The sequence below is a fragment of the Bombus vancouverensis genome, chromosome 12 (genome assembly GCF_051014615.1).
Source record: "Bombus vancouverensis nearcticus chromosome 12, iyBomVanc1_principal, whole genome shotgun sequence".
Taxonomy (NCBI): domain Eukaryota; kingdom Metazoa; phylum Arthropoda; class Insecta; order Hymenoptera; family Apidae; genus Bombus; species Bombus vancouverensis.
This window is the reverse complement of record NC_134922.1, coordinates 8,150,137-8,172,388: the sequence shown is the minus strand read 5'-3', so window position 1 is coordinate 8,172,388 and position 22,252 is coordinate 8,150,137. Positions and strand designations below refer to the sequence as shown.

General features: G+C 37.1%; 1 protein-coding gene and 1 long non-coding RNA gene across 5 annotated transcripts in view; one reads left to right on the top strand and one right to left on the bottom strand.

The window, feature by feature from the left end:
* wake (ankyrin repeat and fibronectin type III domain containing protein wide awake) overlaps window positions 1-22,252 on the top strand; it is a 186,765-nt gene that overhangs the window by 122,815 nt on the left and 41,698 nt on the right. For all 4 annotated transcript variants that reach the window (XM_076623087.1, XM_033330504.2, XM_033330501.2 and 1 more), the window contains one exon: window positions 6,584-6,840. In XM_076623087.1, the coding sequence (XP_076479202.1) occupies window positions 6,584-6,840 (257 nt within the window). The remainder of the gene's footprint in view (window positions 1-6,583; window positions 6,841-22,252) is intronic.
* On the bottom strand, window positions 8,071-11,362 carry LOC143303417 (uncharacterized). Its single transcript, XR_013059646.1, has 4 exons — window positions 10,957-11,362; window positions 9,054-9,316; window positions 8,527-8,876; window positions 8,071-8,454 (listed from the first exon to the last, which is right to left on the bottom strand). It is a non-coding gene; the product is annotated as an uncharacterized LOC143303417 (long non-coding RNA).

The following is a 22,252-nucleotide window of genomic DNA, read 5'->3' as shown; positions in this document are numbered from 1 at the left end:
GGTTTTAAGCTGTCGACTAACCGCGATTCGGATAAATTTGATATTCCATCGATTGTTCCGCTGTGATCCAGCGGAATAAAGTTTTTCGCATATTGAACTTTTCTTTTTGTTTGATTTTTTGGGCTACAAGGAATTTGCAGTTTCCTTTTCCTTTTTTACGAAACTTTATTAGTATATTTTACAAGTATCGGATTAGAGTGTTTTATTATAGATAGATCGCTGGAAGTTCTATTAAAAAGTCGGAATAAAAATGATACGAAGGGAGCTTGGGGTTATTATAATAGAAGACAGAAATAAATTATAACAATCAATGTAATGATCAGGTATTAATAATAGCGAGCCTGTCAATACGAGATTGACAGTGATTAAAAATTGAATTTATTATTGTCTGAAGTTGAATTTTGATTATATCAGTTTACAACAAATATTGTTTTTACCACTTTGCCTGAAAAATATCAGGATTTTTTCATCTTTTTAAATTATCGCGCAAACATTATTTATCAAACGTTATTGCTCTTAAAGTTCTATTTAAACATATCTATAAATACCAATATTGTATTAGTTTCATACTAATATTCCATAAAAATAGTAAAATGTAAACTAATGTCTAGTATGGTAAACTATTATGATTAGTTTATTTACAGTAAATGGATTAAACAGATGTCGATTAAACAGTAAACGATGGTTATTTAACATGAACTAATCACAACAACGTGTTATAATTAAGTCAACTAGATAATTAATTAGCAACTCTCGTCACCACGGATTTAACTCTCAACAACGCTAACAACACTGTCTCGACAACGCAATCCGCACTCTCTGGCTTCTCAACTCATACGGCTGTTAATTCGTTTATGTCCCTTAGCAACCCCTTGTCTTTTGTCTTAGCCTCGTATCTTTTGTCTTAGCCTCGTATCTTTTGTCTTAGCCTCACCACGCACATACTCGGCAACCGCTTGTTTATAATTCGCACGACACGCCCCAAGCCCCTCGTCCACGACACTACAAGTGTATCGTCAATCATGTTCTTTCTTAAACAAACTGTGTAGATTAATTTTTGTTTGATCAAAGTTCACTCTACTCGCATGAGAATCCATACGATTTCCTTCTTCTTCTAAAACGCAGAATACACGAAGAATACGCGCTGATGAAGTCCCGCGAGGAAAAGTGTGCAGCATCTTGTGTGTTTTAGTTTAAAAAATTATTTCATTTCTCTTGAAACTAGCAAGGCTTTATTTCCTCGTTTCGACGTTAATTAAAAAATAATTGTACATCGAGGAGAAGTTATTAGTACGTTTCTCACCATTTATATCTTTACAGCATTTATTGTGAAAAGGTAATTTATCATCGAACAAAGAAAGATATAAAAGAACATAATAGCAGCTAATCAGGCCTTCCCTGCCGTGTCTGACCACGAACAACTTCTTCCACTTGCGTTTCGTTCCTCCCTTTCTACGATTTGTTACATCGTACTCTACCCCCCGACAGATAGACGCCGATAATTAACACCTTATCAGGCTATTATCGTGAAGTTTTTACGAACTTTTCTAAAATATCTTCTTGTCTCTACGTTCTTTATGTCTCCTATATATCTTCTATATATTCTTTGGTCTTTTATTTCTCGAAGGAGTAATATATTTAATCTTAAAGCCGCATCGACCTGCATAGAGGAAATATAGTCGAATCTAACTCGTCCGAGTAGGTGGTTTTTTATCACAGTTAACGTTATCTTCTCTTGTGTCTGACCTTTTCTTGGCCATCAAGTCTGAAACCTTATCCCCGAGCCAAGAGGCAAAGCAATTATCTAGTCTCTGCTGGCGTTGAAAATTATTTATAGTTGGCAAGTTTCCTCGGAACAACGAGATGCAACGAAATTCATGTTGTTCGATCAGATATCAAAGGAATAAATCACAACGGCGGAGTTGTAGCTCGTGCAACGATTCGCGCAATGTTCTCAATTAAATCATCGAACAATACCACTTGCAAATCGTACGCCAAATTCGCTCGAAGCATTTGTAATTTGGTTTCGTCTTGCAATTCGTTTCTCGAAGAGTTGGCGAGGAGGAGAACAACTGCTGTTAAATTTCTCGAAGCGAGATTCCTTCCATTGTTCTATTTGATCAGTTTTAAAAAAAGTTCTGTCATATCGTTTATCGAGTAAAACGATCTTCGTATTCTTATTAGCAAAGCGATTATTTTGAAATATCCTGATGGTTATTTCTTTTTTTCATCGTACGTTTTTTTTTGTACTTTACAAAATATAGTTCAAGCGAGGATGCATCGTTCACTATATCGAGATTGATATGTTTTCTTGCAAAACGATCGTCGGTTCTTTAACTCGGTGATTCGATTGGATATACTTTCTCTGCGACGATGTGATTCAAATCGACACGACGATTGTACGATACAACGAACGTTTTGTCGAGGAATATTTACGAATCTATTGGATAAGAATTAAAGAGACTGGAACATCCTTTTTCTCTTCTGCAACAAGAAGAATACGACGAACGTGGCTTTAGACGAAACTTCAATCACGTTATTTAATATTTTGAATAGAATAATATTCGGCGAGTTGACTTCGTTGAAAATCCAATTCATTAAGCCATCGAAAAAAGTAGGAATCAACTAGTCAAACCGAGAAAACGCGGTTTCTCTGCAGTCTGATTGGCTAACGAGCCACTTACACGTATGCGTGGCACGAAGGTCGGTAAATTGGCGTAAATCATAGCTGTGCCACAACTAACCGATGTTTTTCCTGCGTAGTGACGAGGATTCAGGCAAACTTCTGAACTCGAAATGCCACCGACTGTGGGTAATTTCAAGTCATCGCCGCGTAATTTGCGTGGGTAAATTGTAGACGTGTAGAGAGAGAGAAAAGAGAGAGAGAGAGAGACTTCGCTGGATTTCCAGCAACGAGCATCGAAAAAAGACCGGTGCACATGGCCTTCCAGTAGGAAAATAAAAGTGAAAGACAATTTCGAGATTTAATGGTTCAAGGATCTCTCTGCAATTTTCTCTAGTTTTTCCACGCTTCACGATGTTTTCCCCATCCGTGTAATCTGCTTTCCTTCTAAACTACAAGTGATTCAGAGGACAGAGAAATTGAACGCGAAAACGAGCGTCCTTTATTTTATAATTGAAGATACAAGGCAGAAAGCGGTGGTCTTGACAGCGGCAACAGAAAATTCAGTTGTCGCTTTCTCGAAAAAACCAGCTCGACGACGGTGTGAAGTAGGAAAAAAAAAAAGAAGGAAAAAGAAACAAAGAAAAAAGAGGAAATAAAGAAACGGAAGCGAAAAGGGGGCCAACGCGTCCGCCTCTGGCGGCTTTGTTTGTTTTATTTAAGTCGACAAGCTGAGAATATAACGAAGACAAAGTTTGGCGAGGATAAATTGGAAGCTTGTAATTTAGAGGTGCGACTTGGTCAAATATCGCACGTAGCGGATCTGCTTTTTTTCCTTGAAAGAACGAAGATTAAAAACGGAGGATATCGCAGTTTTCTTTCGCCAATCACAAACGTCTGAATTAATTAGTACCGGGTAACGACGTAGTCAAAGTAGCTACCTTCTTTTAATCACTCGGTTCTTGCTCGTAAAAGAGAGGAATATTAAAAAGTTTGCTCGCTTCTCTACTTTGTTTCTTTTTTTCTTTCTTTTTTTGTTACTACAGATGGAAGAGGGACGGTGTAATTTACGCTTCGAATGCTGAATTCAATTTTACTCGACACAATGATACTCGTTTTACGTCGTTATCGGACTTTGATGTAACGATGAAAGAATGACGAAATATTGTACATTTTACGTCCAGCCAAACAAAAGAATAAGCTTAAAATTACACGTTTCCTCAATCAAAGGTTCTCTTATTTAACAATGATTATTCCAACATATTGGCACATTATTTTGTTTAATCGTACGATGAATTTCCTCGAAACACGCGCGTTACCAGCAACGAACGTATGAAATTTCTAATCGACGATCACGTGAATTGCCGCGTTATTTTTGTCGGCGTACCTGTGCTTTGCAAAATGGATTCGTAGAAGGATCGGTGCTTCTGTGCATCGATGTCGGGGAAAATTCGTAGTTCCAAGAATACCTTTCAAAGGGGCAGAAAACAAAGAAGCTTTTTACAAGGGATAATCAAAAGCTTTTTACCTGTACAACTTTATGGCCGTTCCCCGTGCGCCTCGTATATTCTCTATTTTCGTAGCGAGCATAATATTTCAGCAGCGGTTGAGTGCTGCTCGCGAAAACGTGCAATTGCCACGATTCCCAAAGATCAGGCAGCTCGCGTTCGAGGCAGAATTCTCAGGAGGTGATGAAAAATGCGAACGAAACGTCGCGTCTGCCGGGAGAGGTAACTCGCCAGCGCAAGGAATTCAAATCAGTTTCCTTAGGTTATTAACGTTACTTATCTTTCCTCGTCCCCCCTCGTTTGCACGCTCAGAGACGAATAAAACGAGGGAAAAAGCCGGCGAATCGTCGAGACGAAGAAATAGAGGAAGCTCGTGTTTGCATATACCGAGATGAATAAACGTCCACGGAAAACTGTTTTCTTGCGGATCTTTCGTTGGCGGACAAGAAGAAATCTCGTACTATTATTGCGACGGACGTCGCACGATGCTTTGTGTAAAAGTTTTTTTAGTAAATTGCAGATTTTAATGATTTACGCACGTTGGAAATGCACCAGACTAGTCAAAATGGCAAGATCGCTGTTGCAATTATTGAAGATACACATAGAGATTCTTAGATTCTAGAGATTGGCGAAATTAACGTTGAGTTTTATTCGGACACTAATTTTTCGTTGTGATATATTAAGTTGTCGGAAAAGTTTCTTTCGTTTTAGAAGGAAATAATAGACGTACAACTTTCCAATAGAACAAAATGGATCGTACGTAATTCGATGAAATAGCATAAAAGGAACACGTTGCGCGTCTATTATTTCCTTATGAATTGAACAAATTTTTTATATTATATAAAATATAATAATATACAGGGTGGTTGGTAACTGGTGGTACAAGCGGAAAGGGAGTGATTCTTTTTTTTTTAATTTTTCGAGCGAAATTCAAGTCGATTTTCTCGAAAACAAAGCCTCAAACGAAACATTTTTATTCTATATTTTCGACTTCTTTTTTCGCGTAGAATCACCCTTTTTCACCAGTTACCAACCACCCTGTATATTATAATTGTTCCCTCTAAAAAGTAGGATCTTAATTTTGTATTTTAGTGAAAATAGTGACGCTGATCGTCTACTAACGATACCTATGCATATTCCCTGATGTTCCTTTGGGAAAAGTTTCTGTTGTAAAATTCAGGCACAGTAACAGTTTCTCAAAGTATATATGGCAACGTATCCATTAATCATCTCACTAATCATCATAATATGTACATTTAGGCACGCAATGAAATTCTAAACAGAGGCGTATTTAGGACAATTAGAAAGCTGTTAATGTAATACGAAAGAAAAAAAAATTAAAAAAAAGAAAAGAAAAATAATAGAAGATACGTAGAAATTTCTTTAACGACTAGAATACAAAGGAAACTGTTTCGCAGGTAATTGGAACAGCGTGAAACGATCATTTTCATTCGAAGATCGTCTTTTTTCTTTCGAAGTTTGCTAGTTTTCACGTAAGTGCATAATTTCGAGAGTAATTAGACGTATGTCGGATATGGCTGTACTAAAAGCGAGGTCGAATTAGGGGGGGGGGGTGCGAAGATAATGTCGTAGAAGTGATTTTATCAGCTTTAATGCATGCAACGTTGAAGCGGGGGCTGGTAAATGTCGAGAAGTTAACTCTGCCGGGAGTATAAAATAAAAAGGAAGAAAATAACAGGAAGGAGACTGTACGCTGATTGGGCGGAATTAATATTATCGACGTGGTGCAGTTCTGAATAAACACGATTAAAGTTCTCCCGTTGCGGTAGCAACGTGTCGTAATATGGACCTAATAGCGCGTGCCAAAGGTTAGAATACAATGGCACAGGGGTGGTTTTAAACGATCGAGCCATAGGGTGAAGATTAAGTGCACAAGTCCTCTCAGGAAACTTCGTAAATTTAATATATCGGTCCCCGGAATGGCGTGTAAACCGGTTTATCGATAATCTCGCGTAGTACAGGATTATTAATTCGATCGTCGATGACAAATTTTACGTAATCAACACACTCTTCGTGGTGCGCGTGAAATCGCAAGACAACTTTCTAGTCATGGACTATCGAGTCATAGACCGTGCAACATACGTACAGTGGCAAAGAAAAGAAAGTTCGTAAAATCAGACGTATAAAAGTATACTGTAATTTTACAAAATGGACTTATATTTAACAAAAACCATGGAGAAATATAAATGAGTATCATAGAATAGAATAGAATAGATGTTACGAGTATGATGGAAAATTGTTAGTACATATATATATAATTGTACATTATTCTCATAGCCAATTATAGTAAGCGATATTTCTTAATGCAATATTTAGCATATATTTCACATATAAGAAGTTTCTATCATCGTCGAAATCACTTTCGTGAGTCGTTATAATTACTCCATTAACTGTGTACCAAATTTAGCCGAAAATTCTATCTGATCAACAGACGAGACTGCAGCGCAACGAGCTCCTGCCTCCCAAGAAGCAGCTCGATCGACAGTGTGGCAGAATGGAGCATTGCCGGAGGGGTGGGAACTGTCAGTGCCAGCAATGCTGTCAACGCGGGAAGCAGCTATGGGCTTTTCGCTGATCAACCACCACCAAGAAGGAGTCCCAGCCCCCTGTTAGGTTCAAGAAGTGACAGACTCAGCCTCGTCTCACCGAACATCGGCAGGAGGGTGAAAGGTCACCGGGCAGTGTTAGGTGAGTGTCATACTTTTGCCACTGGTTCGGAGTTTCTTTCCCTTTTCTTTTCTTTTTTGTTTTTTCTTTTTTTTCTTTTTTGTTACTGAACCAAATCGAACATGAAATTGATCTATCACGTCTGGATATTGAAAGAGGTGGGATCGAAGTTCCATTTCTACCCTTTGAAGATTTATTCTAGGAGAATGGTGTTTCTTAGCGAGAATCTTTCCATAAATTTCATCGCGCCAAGCATGGAGTACATTGTCGATAAATATTACGAAATGTATTGATAAAAAGGATTTTGTTCTCTTTCTCTGTTTTCCTTCCAGAAAATAGCGAACGCTATTCTGTGGAGATCTTACGCTTTTAGGTTTCTTTCCTTTGATTGATAGCTGGATTATATTCTATCATACTTCACTTCCACGTAGGTACATGTTAATTGCCACTTATATGGAGGCGCGTGGGAAATTCGAAATTCCATTTTCAAGATTCATTACAGTAGAGTGGTATTTCTACGTGAGAATCTTCCCATAAATTTTCAAATGCGAAGCGTGGGACGTAGAAGGTGGAAGTAGACATAAGTAGTCCATAAATATTACCAAACGTATCGGTGAACAAGAATTGTGTTTCTCTTCCTACTTCTCCGTCTCTTTGTCCATACAAGAAAATTATGCAATCGGTGAAAGGTTATTCTTTAGATATTTTATAATTTTATCCTGCGCGCAGGGCTTTCGAAGAGACCCTTTTTCGTTTGATCGATAACTTGATTGCTTTTAATTACATTTCTACGTCCACGTACATGTTAATTGCCGTTTAAATCGCAGCGCTGAATGATCGAATCGTTGATCCGTTGCTACATGCACTTTGATATCCGACGTCAGCGTGAAACGTCAATTGGGAAGATAGAACGTCGTAGCTAACAACGTTAGTTGAAAAGTTCGAATGCCTTTCGCATTATAGTTCCAGAGAAGTTACGTAGTAAGTTATATTCTTCGTTGATTGTTCGAGAAGTTCGATTAACTTGCTCAATTATTTCAATTAGTCGAGCTTTGGTGACATCTAATTAGTAGACGGCGGCAAATATTTTAATGGAAATAGCAAACTATGAAATTGATCGTCCGATTACTTCTTACTATCATTGTTATTTAATGGAAGTTTAAGAACAATATTTCCATTGTTCCACGGTAATTAAAATCAACAATTGTAAATGAAAACACAAAAGAGAAATTAATTCCATATAGCGCAATTTTCTCTTTTTAATTAAATATATATTTTTGCCATAGCTTTGAATATTTTTAAATTATGTAAATTTACAAAGAGCGCAGCAAATGTTGTTACATTCGTATAAAATCTATGTAATCAACTATCCTTCGTCAGTATCACATCCTTATGCAGTGTCTTGGTTAATTATCCTATTCCTCTATTATATCTTTCATGAGAAATATTATTTACGTGTATTTTTATATTCTCAAACAATTTTTAGAATATTCCTTTAGATGTAGACGTTAGTGAAAAGTGAATGAACTTATATCTCGATCGATACTTTCTTCTAGCCACCGAATAACGCAAAAGTCAGGAAATCGTTTATTCGTAGAAGATCCGTACAAGCGTTGGAAATACGTTTGCGAGCAACTGCAAGATCACAAGGGCTTAAGAAACAATCGGCGATGCAATAATTGTACAGCTTGTGATATTTGTACTTACATGTTGGTCAAGCAGAGCGTGGTTATGACAGTTCAATTTTACTATAGTTTCACAGACGACTCCGTCCTCGAGGAGCAATTTCGCGATGAGTAGTTTCCCGCCGCTGGGAAATGCCGCTAGTTCGAAACGAAACTGCAGAAACGCCAGGCTATTATTTCGTTTCGTGAATTTCGCATCGACGCTCCACTTGTTCCTACTTCGCCTAATCGTCTCGAGTGCACTAATGAATGCATTTATTACGACGAACGTGAAAGTTAAATTTCGCCCGGCTCACTTTGGCTGCGACAAGTTTTCCAAAAAAAGCAATTAATCTTGTTTAAACGAACGAGAAGACCAGTTCGATGTCGTTCCTACAAAAGAAACCATTTACGTGAATCTGCATGGGCATTTCGAAAATTTCTTTTAAATCTTTGGAAACATAATTGAAAAATGTTCCACTGAATATTGTTTAATCAAGAAAATATTGTGGCTTGTCTTACTACAGGAGGAAAGATACGATGTATACTACTACATTGTAAATTACATACCTTAAAGATAGATTAAGACACATTACAGCAGTGATTCATCTTTTACGAGTTTTGGAGGTGAAAAGTCCGAAGGAAGGAAAAATTCGTAGGTTTCAAAAGAGTGGTGATCTAAAGGATTAACGTCTCAGGAGAATAAAAAGAATTCATAAAAACTACTTATCCAAAGATTAGGTGGATAATACTGGTAAATAGCCAAGTTACAAATTCGACCGGTCACTTATAAAATCTACAGCCACTATTTTATTTATTTTATCACCAAACATCTGAAAAAGAAAGAAAATATACAAGAAAATAGAAGGAAATTTATTAATAACGCAATTATCCAAAATAGCTCCGCTACTATACTACGACGGTATATACATATCTAAATAACTAAGTATCATAATCGACTCTTTCTACCACGATATCTATAATTCTACACATTGTACAACAATAATTTTTATACCACGTCGCTTATCAATATCCTTCTAATCGTCGCAACTTTCTCATCCATCGTAACCGGAGACCAACATTAGATACGCCCCTGAACCTCGTCTCGTCTCGACCAATCGTTAGGCCCGTTTAGTAGCAACTCGAGGATGTGTGAAGAAGAAACCGGTTATCCCCACCACTAGTGGCAAGAAGGGAGCAACGCTCCCACTAAGAAAGGTGCACGAGCCTCGTGAATTTCGTGACATCCGGGGGGCCTTTCACGTGTTCTCGACTATTGTGGCACGTAACACGAGATTCCGACGTTAGTGCGCGCCTCCGACTACCTGGCTAGCGTTTAACCTGCGAGGTTCTTTACTAAACGACTTGGAACCTGTGATCGCCTCCACTCGAGTCGCTTTTGTGAATTTTCTGCACGGCACGTGACACACGACTTCTAACAAGTGTAACGGTGTACGATTATCGTCGGGATTCTAACTGGACATCGGGCATGTAAACAATAAAGTGAAAGTGAAGGAAGCGTCTTCATGTTGGTGTTTAAACGTAGTATAGAAGTTGATGATGCGAATAATCTTCTAGAGAGTTGAATTGAGTGATACCGAATACTCGAGGATATATTGTGAATATTAAAGGTACATTTGAGAATTAATAGCTTCGTTTGGAAAAGGGAACATCGTCCAGCTCTTTGTTTTAGATCGTAATTAGAATTTGGGTGACTCCTTTTGAGACTGTTCGAGTTGAGTTCGAAGAAGAGGACTTTGTTTTAAACTTTCAGTAGAATTTGAGAAACATCTTTCCAGGCCGTTTGACTTAACTATTCAATTTGGAGGAGAAGATACCGATCGAGGTTCTTGTTAAATGTTTTAAACTTTCACTAAAATTTTAGAAGCTTCCTTCGAGACTGTTGATTGTTCGACTTTGCTTTCCGATTAATAGTAAGAAATTGCTTCTGAAACAACAATCTGTGATAGATTCAGTGTTCATTTCATTTATATAAGAGAATGTTTGGCGTTATGTTTCCGGTAGTTTATGATAAATGCAGACCACAGGAGTCTTCGCCGGACGATGTGGCATACCTGAATGGTCAGCCATCGTCTCGGCCAATCGTCTTTCACGCTTTGTTTACGTCCTCGTGCCTGGCCACGCGGTTGGCTACTCTGAGTCGCTTGTCTAAAGAGGCTCTCAGTCCACGATTGTTCGAGTGGTCGGTTGTTTCTCCGTGAAAATCCAAGAAATATTTTAACGACAGTGATTCATCGACTATATCGTGTCATCGATAATCAGGTCTTATAGGTTAGAGTTAAGTAATTACAATAAAGTTCACAAGTTCTTTGGTTGAACTTGGTCTAAATTTAAAGCGGCGTTACCCATGGTGCAGTGCGTGGTGTCGAAATCTCGAAAAATGCGAAGAAAATATCGCATTTCTTGGATAACTTCGAACTATCTGAAAACATGTTTTTATTAGAGAACTTACCGAGAATGGTGAAGAATAATGGGACAACAGTAGAGTTAGTAGGAAGCATCCGATTGAACGTCCATCCTCTGACCAGGACTTTCTGGTAATTCGAGCGACCTTTGGTAACGTGATCGCTTTTAGAAAACACGATAGTTCCTTACAACGACACGAGGAACCAGACTTCGCGGTCGTGTAACCTGCACGCTGTCGAGAGTTAGTAAGTCGACACTTTACACCTTACTTCAGTTTCGCGCACTTATCACCGGTTAAAACGCCGCCACCGCGTCTTTCATGTCCACGAGAGCAATTTTCGTTTTCATAAAGATTAGAATACTCTTTCGTAAAATCTGTATTCTTTCCGAAATCGTATATCTATATACACATACATCTCATTTAACCTAAAATGAAAAGTTCCAAGATTCTGGCGTTTCGTGATTCGATATATCGAGCGTATCATTTTAAGCACGACTTTCGATAAAGGACTATTAGTATTCGTCTCGTTTAACCTAGAATAAAAAGAAGATGTAGGATTCCGATGTTTTGTGATTGTGATATAGCAATTGAAAAATTTACTATAATTCGTGGTAAAGGATTTGAAATTCCTTTGAGACTTTGTCATCTCGTCTAACCTAAGAGTTTTGTGATGCGATATATCGAGTATAGAATTTGAATCACGACCTTCGGAACGGACTGTTGGGACTCCTTCAAATGGAAAGAAGATACAAGATTCTAACGCTTTGTGACTCAATATTTGAATAAAATATTATTATGATAATTTGTGATACGGGATATTAAATTCCTTTGGAACCTCCTCGTCTCATCTAACCTAAGATTTTTGTGATTTGAAATATTGAGTGAGAAATTTTTATTATAATTTGTGATAAATTTTAGATTCCTTTGGGATTAATAAAATCTATATTCTTTCTTAAATCCTATATATGTATACATGAGCTTAATTTCACCTAAAACAGAAAGAAGATGCAAGATTCTAACGTTCTGTGATTCAACGTATCGAGTGAATAATTTTCACTCCAACTTTTAATAAAGGATTCCAAATTGCTTCGGGACTCGTCTCGTTTCACTTAACCTAAAACAAGTAAGAGCTCCAAGATTCTAACCCTTTGTGATTCGATATACCCAGTGAAAGATGTTCGTTTCAGCATTCGATAAACGACTCCAAATTGCATTGGGATTGAATTGAATTGAAGTTAGATGATCAGAAGGTGCAAAGGATCGGAATAGCCATTAAGCTAATTACGTCAGCACGGTCTGATGGACTGGCGTGGGAAGTCAGTCGTGCTAATGTTGTCATAGCTTCTAGAGGACATATACGTATGAAGCTCTAAAAGGAACGCTGTAAAACTCTCTAGAACGTGTAATAAATAAGTGGTGGATATTAAGAAGAAGGCGTTGGCCGTGTGCGGAGGGTGATCATTTCTTTAAGTTTACATCCGTGAAATAAAGTGGCGTGCCAGGATGCGGTCGAAGAAAAAACAATATCGTTTCGCGAGATATCGAGAGCGTCCCCTGGACAGAGACGCGACGAAAATGAACAGAGCAAAGCTTTGAGGGACACACGGTGCAAAAGGTGGAGGACCTTGCCGCATCCCGCAGTGAGAAGAGCAAACCGGTTTCTGCATTTGGTGCAACGACGCGTCCGCCTCGTTTTACCCGGCGAGAGTTTTCGGCAAGAAATTTTCACGTAACCCGTGCTACCGTTACTTTTCTAATTCCCTCTCGTTGGAAACTGTCACGTCTGGCTTTCACTCTTCATGGAAACGTGTCGTAGCCGTGGCTGGATGAAAACTTAGGGTATGTTTCTCTCCATTTCTTTCTTTCCACCATTTCTTTTTTTCAAGGACAACACAGGTGCATCTCTATCTATCGTTTTTTAAAGGTTATGCTATTTCCAGCTTTCTTCGGTAGCTATGATTTCATGATTTTTATGAAATTAATGTTGGAAACACCGATTACTATTCCCCTTTTCTATTTTTATTGAAAGTGAATAGCTGATAATGTGTTTTGTTGTACGTATTTTAACTAGAGGAAGATTCTGTAGAAAATGAATGTGATGGATTAAAATACAATGGAGGTGTCTGCCATTGTTGGAAAAAGCGAATACGATACAAATATTATTATGATGAATTATTTTACTGAGTAATAATAACTTTATATAAGTTCATGTATATTCATATTTTTATAAATAAGATAATGGGATTTGAGCAGAAATTTACTTCAGCTAGTAGATGTTGTGTATTTATGAAAAATACATGAAAATTAGCATAACACAACAAAATATACAAAATAGAACATTATATATTTATATAAGGTTATTAATGAGAACAATAAAACCTTGTAATATTTGGTGCATAATAAAAACCTAGATTTAATTATGTTGATAAAAATACGAATTTGCATAGACATTCGCAATTTAATTAAACGAGGTGTACATATTATACTTTGCATATTTTATATATTTTTCCATGTAGTAAGCTTTTAAATTCCATAAATACATGAAAATTCACGGTTGACCTATCATCTACAATTCTAGATGTTCCATTTTCGTGACATTAGTTTAAAAAAACCAGTTTCTGGTTATAGAAGTCGAAGAAAGCGATCCACTGTACGAATCGAGTGAAAGTACGCGATGGATCGAATACAAATTGCTATTTCGACGTTATTAATCGAATATGAATTATGAATATTAATAAAGTCCCGCTAAAGTGCGGTCGATACGACAAACGTTTCTTCTTCGCTTGTTCCTCGCGCGAGAGATAGCGTAATCAGAGCATGCGAAATAAAAATATTTTACGTGGAACAGAAAGATGAAACTTTATTTTTGCACCAACGTCGCTCTGGGCAACGATTAGGGTTCAAATTGAGATTCAAAGGATGATATCCACGGAATCTTTTCACTTTCTCATTCTTCTTCTTTCGCCACCTTGTTCTAAATCATACTGACGTTAGTGTATCTTCCTCCGTGTGTTCTAGAGTATTTTCATTTTATTCCATTCTTCGATCACTAATCCACCAAAAACTGATAGTAGAACGCTGGTATTGGGGACAATGGGGTGATTCGAACGTCCATTGTATCGTATCGCATGGCATAACGCGGCAATTATTATACGTTCAATTAAAAAACGTAATCGTAAAGTGGCATCGTAGCAAACAGAGAATTTTATACGAAAGCTAGAATGTTATTTCGTTCTTCTGTTATTAATCCATCAAAAGCTAATTGTAAAACGTTCGTACTGGAAACAATGCGATCGTGGAAAGGTGTATTGTAACGTATTGCGCTATACACTGCAACGATTATTATACTTTTAATTGGAAAACTCAATCGTAAGCATCGTAGCAAACAGGGAATTTTATACGAAAGCAGCGACTTGTATTTTTATGAGGATGAAATTCCAACATCGTTTGCTTCAAACGTATCCTCTTTCAACACGTTAAATGAATTCTCCGAGAAACCTAAAAACGCGCAAAGATGAAAAGGCTTCAAAAGAATCTCTGCTGCTTCGATATCGAAAAATGCTTTGGAAGCTTATATTTATTTCTTGTTCACTGTGTCGACAGAATTAAAAAAGATCGATCGATGTAATACGAATCAAAGTGATTTTCTTTAGAGAATCGCGGATGTGGAAAAAACACGAAGGCGTAACAGCTTCTGTCCGTTAAAACGTCCAAGTGTTACTGTAAATGCGTTATCTCCCGTACCGGAAGCGGACATGCTGTACCGTACAGAATCTTATTTTCTGTGCACGCGATCATGTGTGGGAGTGTGGGAATGGGTTCTCGTTCGGCGAATACGCGAGAAACGAAAAGAGATCAGGGTCAGTCTGTTCGTTGAAGTATACGACGCGAAACGGCCAGCGGAAATCTACTCTTTTATTGACCGCTCGAACAATTTTTCATTTCTAAACGTTTGTCCCGAGTGCCTATTTCCTTAATTCTCTACGTACGCTATGCTGATTGAAAGGAAATTTGATGGAATTTGCGTACGAATAAAAATTCATAAATGTCTGTCTCCTTAACAATGTAAATGAGAAACAATAAAGTAAAATTAAAGATTCTTCCTGTTGAAACATAATTTTTGGTTCCGAAAGACTTCGCCGAAAACGAGCACTAGAGTTTACTGTGCATAAGGGGAATTTCATAAACGTCTGTAAGCTTCTTTTCGAAATACAACTTTTGGCTGTGAGAAGCTACGCTGCAAAGTATTGTCATATGAGAAAACGATCTCCTCCTTTTATTATTTCGCTAAGCGTGGAATTACGATTAGGAAAAGAAAATTGATAATAGAACTATGAGAGAACGATTGATTCATAGTTTCTCGTAGAAACTTCCTTGCTTCACATTACGTTTTTGGCGGATTTAAATGATCGTTTGCAGAGTACGAGGTTCTGCGCTGTTTCCTCATGCAGTGAATATTTGCATCCTCATGCACCTTCCATTTTAATTTCTCTGATATAAATCACGATAATAAGTAGCTTCAGTCTTCAGTTCGTCAAGTTCTGTTGTCGTAAGCAGATGCAATTTCTGATAAAGAAAAAACAAATATTAATTGTACGAGTATCGTGGCGTATAAACTACGACGAAGAACACAATTCGCAATATTCCCGTATTTCTCTAATTTCCTGCGTCTCGCACAGTTTTCCTTCTCGCGATATTCATCAAGAGTTTTGCCTCTGCCTGTTACAATTAACGAGATATACCTAGAAAGATAAATAAACAGCAGCGAACTTCTGTTGATGTGGGCCGATGCTATCTGTTCGCATGAAATTTTCAGTAGTACAATACGCCGCGTAACAAACTTCGATCCATTACTTAATTTGAAATTCCGGATAAAACGTGGTGCACGTTTCCCCTCGTTGAGGAACAAAAACAGATCCAAGCGTGAAGTGCACATCGTTTGCAAAAACACGATTGCTTTCTTGATAGTCACATGACACTGCGATAAAAACGTGCAGCAACTGACGCGTTATCTCGGCAATTGTGGCCTGGTGCCTGCGGAACAATCACGAGGCGATTTCTACGCAACGATTTTACGACTGCAACCGAGAGAATATTCCCGGAGAATACGGTTTGCTTTCCTCTTTATGTGTATACACAGTTTACAGTTTGGCATATATAGCGTGGCATCGTGAGTCGTGATATATTTCCACATCGATAGATTCACGCTGCAGTGATCCGTCATCTTTAACGATAGTTAACACGAAGCTATTTCTACCAAAATCAGTGAAAATGACTGGTCTTTGAAAAATACGTATTAATAGAATATTTTTATATTTATTGATTTATTACTTTCTTGCAGAAGGAATTGCTATGTAGTACGTTTTTGGTATTATTAATTCATCTGGGACCATGATCCCTGAACGAGGGTTGACACATTTATAAAATTGTAGAACCGGTCATTTTTACTGGTGTGGTATTGCTAGTATTAGCATCTAGCGATCGATCCGGAATTTTCCTGGTAACTGATAGCATCATATCGAGTGATACGCAGTAAAAATTTTAAAAACGTGTGGGAGGTTGTGCAAAACGAGAAAACTGGATAAACAGATTGCAGGATCCTCTTACACTTTGACAAGTACCAGTCATTTTGACTGGTATTGGTATAAGTAGCCTTGATACAAAATTATTTTCAGTTTGAATACGTAAAAAACAAAATAAAATTCATTTTATTATTCTTTTAGTTATCGTTGCGAAAGTCATTACATCACTGCGGAAAAAAATATAACACGAAATAGGAATTTTAAAATAAAATTGTAATATCAGCCAATTTGACTGGTGTGGTAGTTTTAGTGTTAAGTTTCCAGGCACACACATCGTAGAATCCTAGAATACCGTAGGAATTTCGTGGACGTGTTTTGTTTTGAAGATATCTTGCAACCCAATGTATCGTCTTACCGAGCTCCCTTTTTTTATCACCGAGATCTCTCTTTTAACGTTCATGCTGCGAGTCCTTTTTTTCCCTCACAATGCCCCACCGTTGGAAGTTGCCTCTTCTTGCGTGACACTTGCAGTTACCCGAATTTCTGTCTCACTGTGCCTCGATCTTCCTCTTTTTTGCCGCAGTTGTCTTTTTTTAGCTTTGCCTGGTTTTCTCCTCGCAATTGAAATTTCTGCTTTTTACGTCTCTGCATTAGCTTTTTAATTGATGCGATCTCCCTCGGAAAGGTCACGTTTTCTTCCAGGGTCAACACGTTCACTGTCACGCTGGTCGTTCTGTGTTACGAAATATTTAACAAGCACCGAAATAAGATAAATTTCGTGGACTAAGAAATTGCAAACAACGTGAACGATTTGGATGACATCGCGGGGAAGAAAATAAGCAAACGCGATAGAATATTCTGCGATAATTAAATGTTTCGCTGTACTATATTTCATTATATCGTGGCTGCCAGGGCAAAGTATATGAAATTCGCATGGCAGTTTACGTGCTACGAAACCTGCCTCCGCGTTGGAAAGACTAAGCAGACTGTTGGCTGAAATTGTTCTGGTTAGGTAGAAATTAATTATTAGCGGCGACACGGTAGAATATATCCTAGGAGGTTATTGTCAAAGGAAAGTCCCTGCGGTGATAAATTATTCCTCGCTAATAATACGAGCAGGACATTGTACGCGGAAGTGAAATCCCCAGAAACGTCCACGTCAGTCCGCTATTCACCAGCGACAATTTTGGAGAAAGTGACCAGTAACAGCCATTGACTGGCCACGGGCTGGAGTCTGTCCACGTCTGATAACGAGTCGTAGTTGATAGTTTTGAAATAGTTTTTGGACATTTTAATAATCGTAGAAGAATCGAGAAGATAGGAATTGAACTCGAGTGTCGTTTATCTTTTCGCGAGTCTTTCTTCTTTTTCTCCTTATCCGTTTAAGTACGAGTACATTTTCTTCGTTTCCAGCCAAATGGAAGAAGAATAGAAAGAAAGAAAAAGAACGGGCAAATGGGAAAAGTAAAGTACAGCGGTACTTAAAGGGTTCAATAAAATATATTTATTACGATATCGAGGTATACAAGTTGCAGTATGTTATTGCAAACTTTACTTCATTTTACCTGTAATTAATACTGAGAATAAAAATTTCAGTCGTTCAATGTTTATGGCGCTTTAAAGCGTCTCCCAAGAAATTTTGTGTCAGAAGAGTAAAATTGGGAACCTCGTACATTAGGAAACTAAGATTTTAAATTCCGTGCATCATCTGAATCTCTCCGGTTCGTAACCGTATCCGCGGTGGCCTAATTGCGGTACAACGATGGGATATCACGCGGGTAAATGGTTCGATATATTATTTATGGATCCTGAGGAAACCCAATTGCGTACTCTCTCCCCGTAATCTTTTATCTGCTGTACGATGCAAATTTTGCATCAAATTACCCGCGTACGTTGGTAGTTTGAAACTATCCGTTACGAGAACATTACTGTTCACCCTTCTTCCTGTCACAGACTTGAAGAAAAACAGTCCGGAAAAGGGCGGCACCTGTATTACAGGTATCGACATACCGGGTGCTCGAAAAATAAATATTTCACCCTATATTTTTTGCGCTACTATTTTATTTAATTTTAGTAGGATCTCTTTTTTAAATGTATTCAGTAACGTAAATTTCACCCTATATTTTTTGGCGCTACTATTTTATTTAATTTTAGTAGGATTTCTTTTTTAAATTTATTCAGTAATGTAAATTTCACCCTATATTTTTTGGCGCTACTATTTTATTTAATTTTAGTAGTATTTCTTTTTTAAATTTATTCAGTAACGTAAATATGTAACAGAATACAGGAAGTTTGAGGCTTCCTGGAAAATAATAAGGAATGATCTTTGAAGACTGATTTTTTCTATTTAATTAGAAATAGAATTAATACGACATATAATAAGATGTACTACAGTACAGAATACAGAGAGATTTAATTTAATTGAGAATATAGTAGAAAATAAATTGCATACTAACTTTGGTGCGTCATGAAGTGCGCAATAAAATATTCAGGATATTGGAGGTCCATTAAGAATTTGTAAAAACGATATTCATCATATTTGAATTACAAATTTTAAAAAGGAATTGCAAACTAATTTCTCCCATTAATATTACTAATTTCGCTTTACGACCGAGTTTCTATCTCATTCATAGCCCCATTAGATAATTTGTTACACCGAAAACCACCCTCTGACAGATTTTACCACGAATATTCGTATTTGAGGATAAATTCTGTTTTCATGTAATTCCATGTTTGCTGCCTCGTTTACAGAAATTCCGATTGGTCCTGGCTTTCCGCGAACGATCTAACTTCAACGACGGATAAAGGAAAGCTCGATATCGACACGCATGAATTTCAATATCTTTCGTACCAACAATTTTTTCTCATACTACTAACAATCACCTATACTATGATTTATATTATACTGAACCATTGCTATTATTAGATACAAATCTATTTCGTAAAATTATCCTATTTTTCCGTATTTCTTATTTTACAAACTTTCTTCTGTTCGCCATTGTACTATCGGAAAACTTGGAAATTCCCGATCGTTGCAGACTCGAAGTTTCGAAAAAAAAGAAAAAAGAAAAATAAAGAGAAAAACACTGGAATAGCTGACGTAGATAAGTAGCAGGTACACCATAGAGACCTTACGCGTTTATTCGTGATAGCCAAAACGAATGATCATCGTAGATCCTTCTATCCCTGACCGTACAGCTCCCAAAGGATGCTGGAAGTTTTTAACAACTTTCGACTGTTGTTATCTCTAAGATAAACTGAAGACCGGGTAAGTTCGTTGGAAGGTTGGAAATTTTTCCCAGATCACCCTGTAGATGGTGAACCGAAAAGCAGGTGGCCTTGAGGCTTCGCTCTTTTATTCGCTTTTCGACGATCATCCAATTTGTTTGTCAGCCTAGTAGCGTAGATTATCTACGAGTTCGCTAATTTCTGTTCGTCTTTTCATCAACTTCGCCACGGAGAAAATTCTACGACTTTTATAACCTGGAATCTTCGTTATCGGGATAAGTTGGATTCCGCTTAATCCCATAAATCTTTGTTGGATTAACGCCAGAGCTACCCGAGTCGTCAAACTGATGGATTTCGGGTTTTCTTTCTTTTTTTTTTTTTTTTGTAATTATTGCAAACATACGGATATTTTTGTCAAAATTAATATCGATTTTTATTTAATTAAATTACACGATGTATTTAGATAAATTAGTATAGATAAATTTATTTTGATTACTGTCATTTGGATTATATTAATTGACCGATAGTTTTAGCGTTAATTTTAAGCTAATCTCGAGTAGCTTTAGGATTGTTATAGTTGTACGATCTACTTTCATAGAATATCTTTAACGTTATAACGTAGATCGAGGACGATGGAATTATTTATTGAATTAATTCAAGAACATTCAATGAGGATTTTCTCCGTTATTTTTGCAAGTAGGTAGCTTTGGATATTTCCGCATATCTTTAATGGGACTGTAGTAGTTGAAATATTCATTAGTTCGTATAACATTTTCCAAGTCGAATAATTTTATATATTTTACGAGTAAAGCAACGTCGCTGGTAATACAATTATTTATTAAACTCGTTCCAGAATCTTCAATGAGAATTTTACGGCTGGAATATTCAATATTTCGTGTAACATTCTGGGAATTAAATATTTTCGGATATTTTACAATTAAAGTAAATCGACGTTGATGAAACTGTTCGTGGAATTAACTCTGCTGCTTCTAATGACAATTTTACCCAATATTTTTCCAGTTGCATAATTTTACACATCCCAAAGAGGAAACAAAATTTCATCGACAATTTGACGAGACACGTGTATTGTACGATTTTTCTTCCGCTCTTTTCGTATTTCCAATGAGGTGTACGGCCCTGAGCTTAACGAAATTCGAACTCACCTGCCCCGATGTCATGCCCAGATGCCCAACAGTACTATGCATCTGTTGCAAGCCTTCCTTTCAGTCGGTGTCCTTCCCTGCTGTCGTAAGGACCTATCTTCCGGTGCAGTACTCGCGTTACTCTTTTCACGACCAAGGTCCAGTCGATAGCCCCGAGAGATCTTCTTCTCAGTGATTTCAACGAGCGTGAACTTGGAAAAGTCATAGCTGCACGGTGAAATCGCAAGTAGAAAGTGAACGTTGAATTAACACCGAAGATCATGAGGAATTGAAATATCGGAGAAACTTGAAATACAGAAAGGACAAAGGATATATTGTAAATTGGTAGGTGAGTGAAAGTATTAGAAATTTCTCGCTTCTCGATTGATATCATAGACAAATTGCTTTGAATGTTATGTAATGTTGGAATATTACGTGGGACTGGAATTATATCAGTAATTAAATTATCAATTGGATTTGATTAAATAGAATTAAAGCTAATAAGATATTACATGGAATTTTAGATCGTCACTTGTACATTTAGAACATTTGAATTGTGTGAATAGTATTATATAGAGTGGTCCTAAATTACGTAGCTTTAGGGTACTTTTAGAGCGATATGCTTCTGTGTGTATAACACAGAATGAATCAAATTTCCGAATTAATAAAATGAATCAATGAAATGGCCAGCAATCACTATCGGTAGATAGTGAACTTTTATGCATTTGTGAGAAATTTACAAATACTTGGTATAATACTGGTAAAATACTTCAGCAGGTGAAACAATTTTCTACTTAACTTTCTACTTTCCTAATTGTGTCTTCAAACCTCTGAATTTGCATGAAAATTCGCCGTGTAATTTTCAGTAATAATAAAGGAAATAAAATTTGTTAAATCACGAGTCGTCAGTTTCGAATTCGTAAAATTGTCAAATTGCAAAAATGAAAAAAACGAAGTCTATAATCTATAAATAGAAAATTTACTAATATTACAAGACGGTATTGACGTAAAAAATTGATGCGTTAAATTCATGAAGCCCTTCGATGGTTGGAGAAGGAACGAACGTTAAACAAATAAAGTGTAAAAGAATGACGGGGATATTTGTGAGATATGGACATGGAATGTCATAAGAGGAGAACGACAGCGGAGAATTCTGTCCGTGAAGGACCTTATTGTGCCGAGTATAGCGTAGCATGATAATAACCACATAATGTGCGTGAATCAAGACTGCAGTCGCATGAAGATGCATTACGTGGCTCTTCGCTGCGTCATTGCGAAGGTGATATATTCTTCGAAATGTTCATTATCAATCGATAATTTACATTTTGATGGAGAAATAATTGTTCCATATTATTTCCAATAGAAAACCGCTAGCGAAGTGGCGAAATTTTTAACATGAAATTGGACAATGTGATCTGTTACGATTCTTTCATATTTTTCTAATGTCAG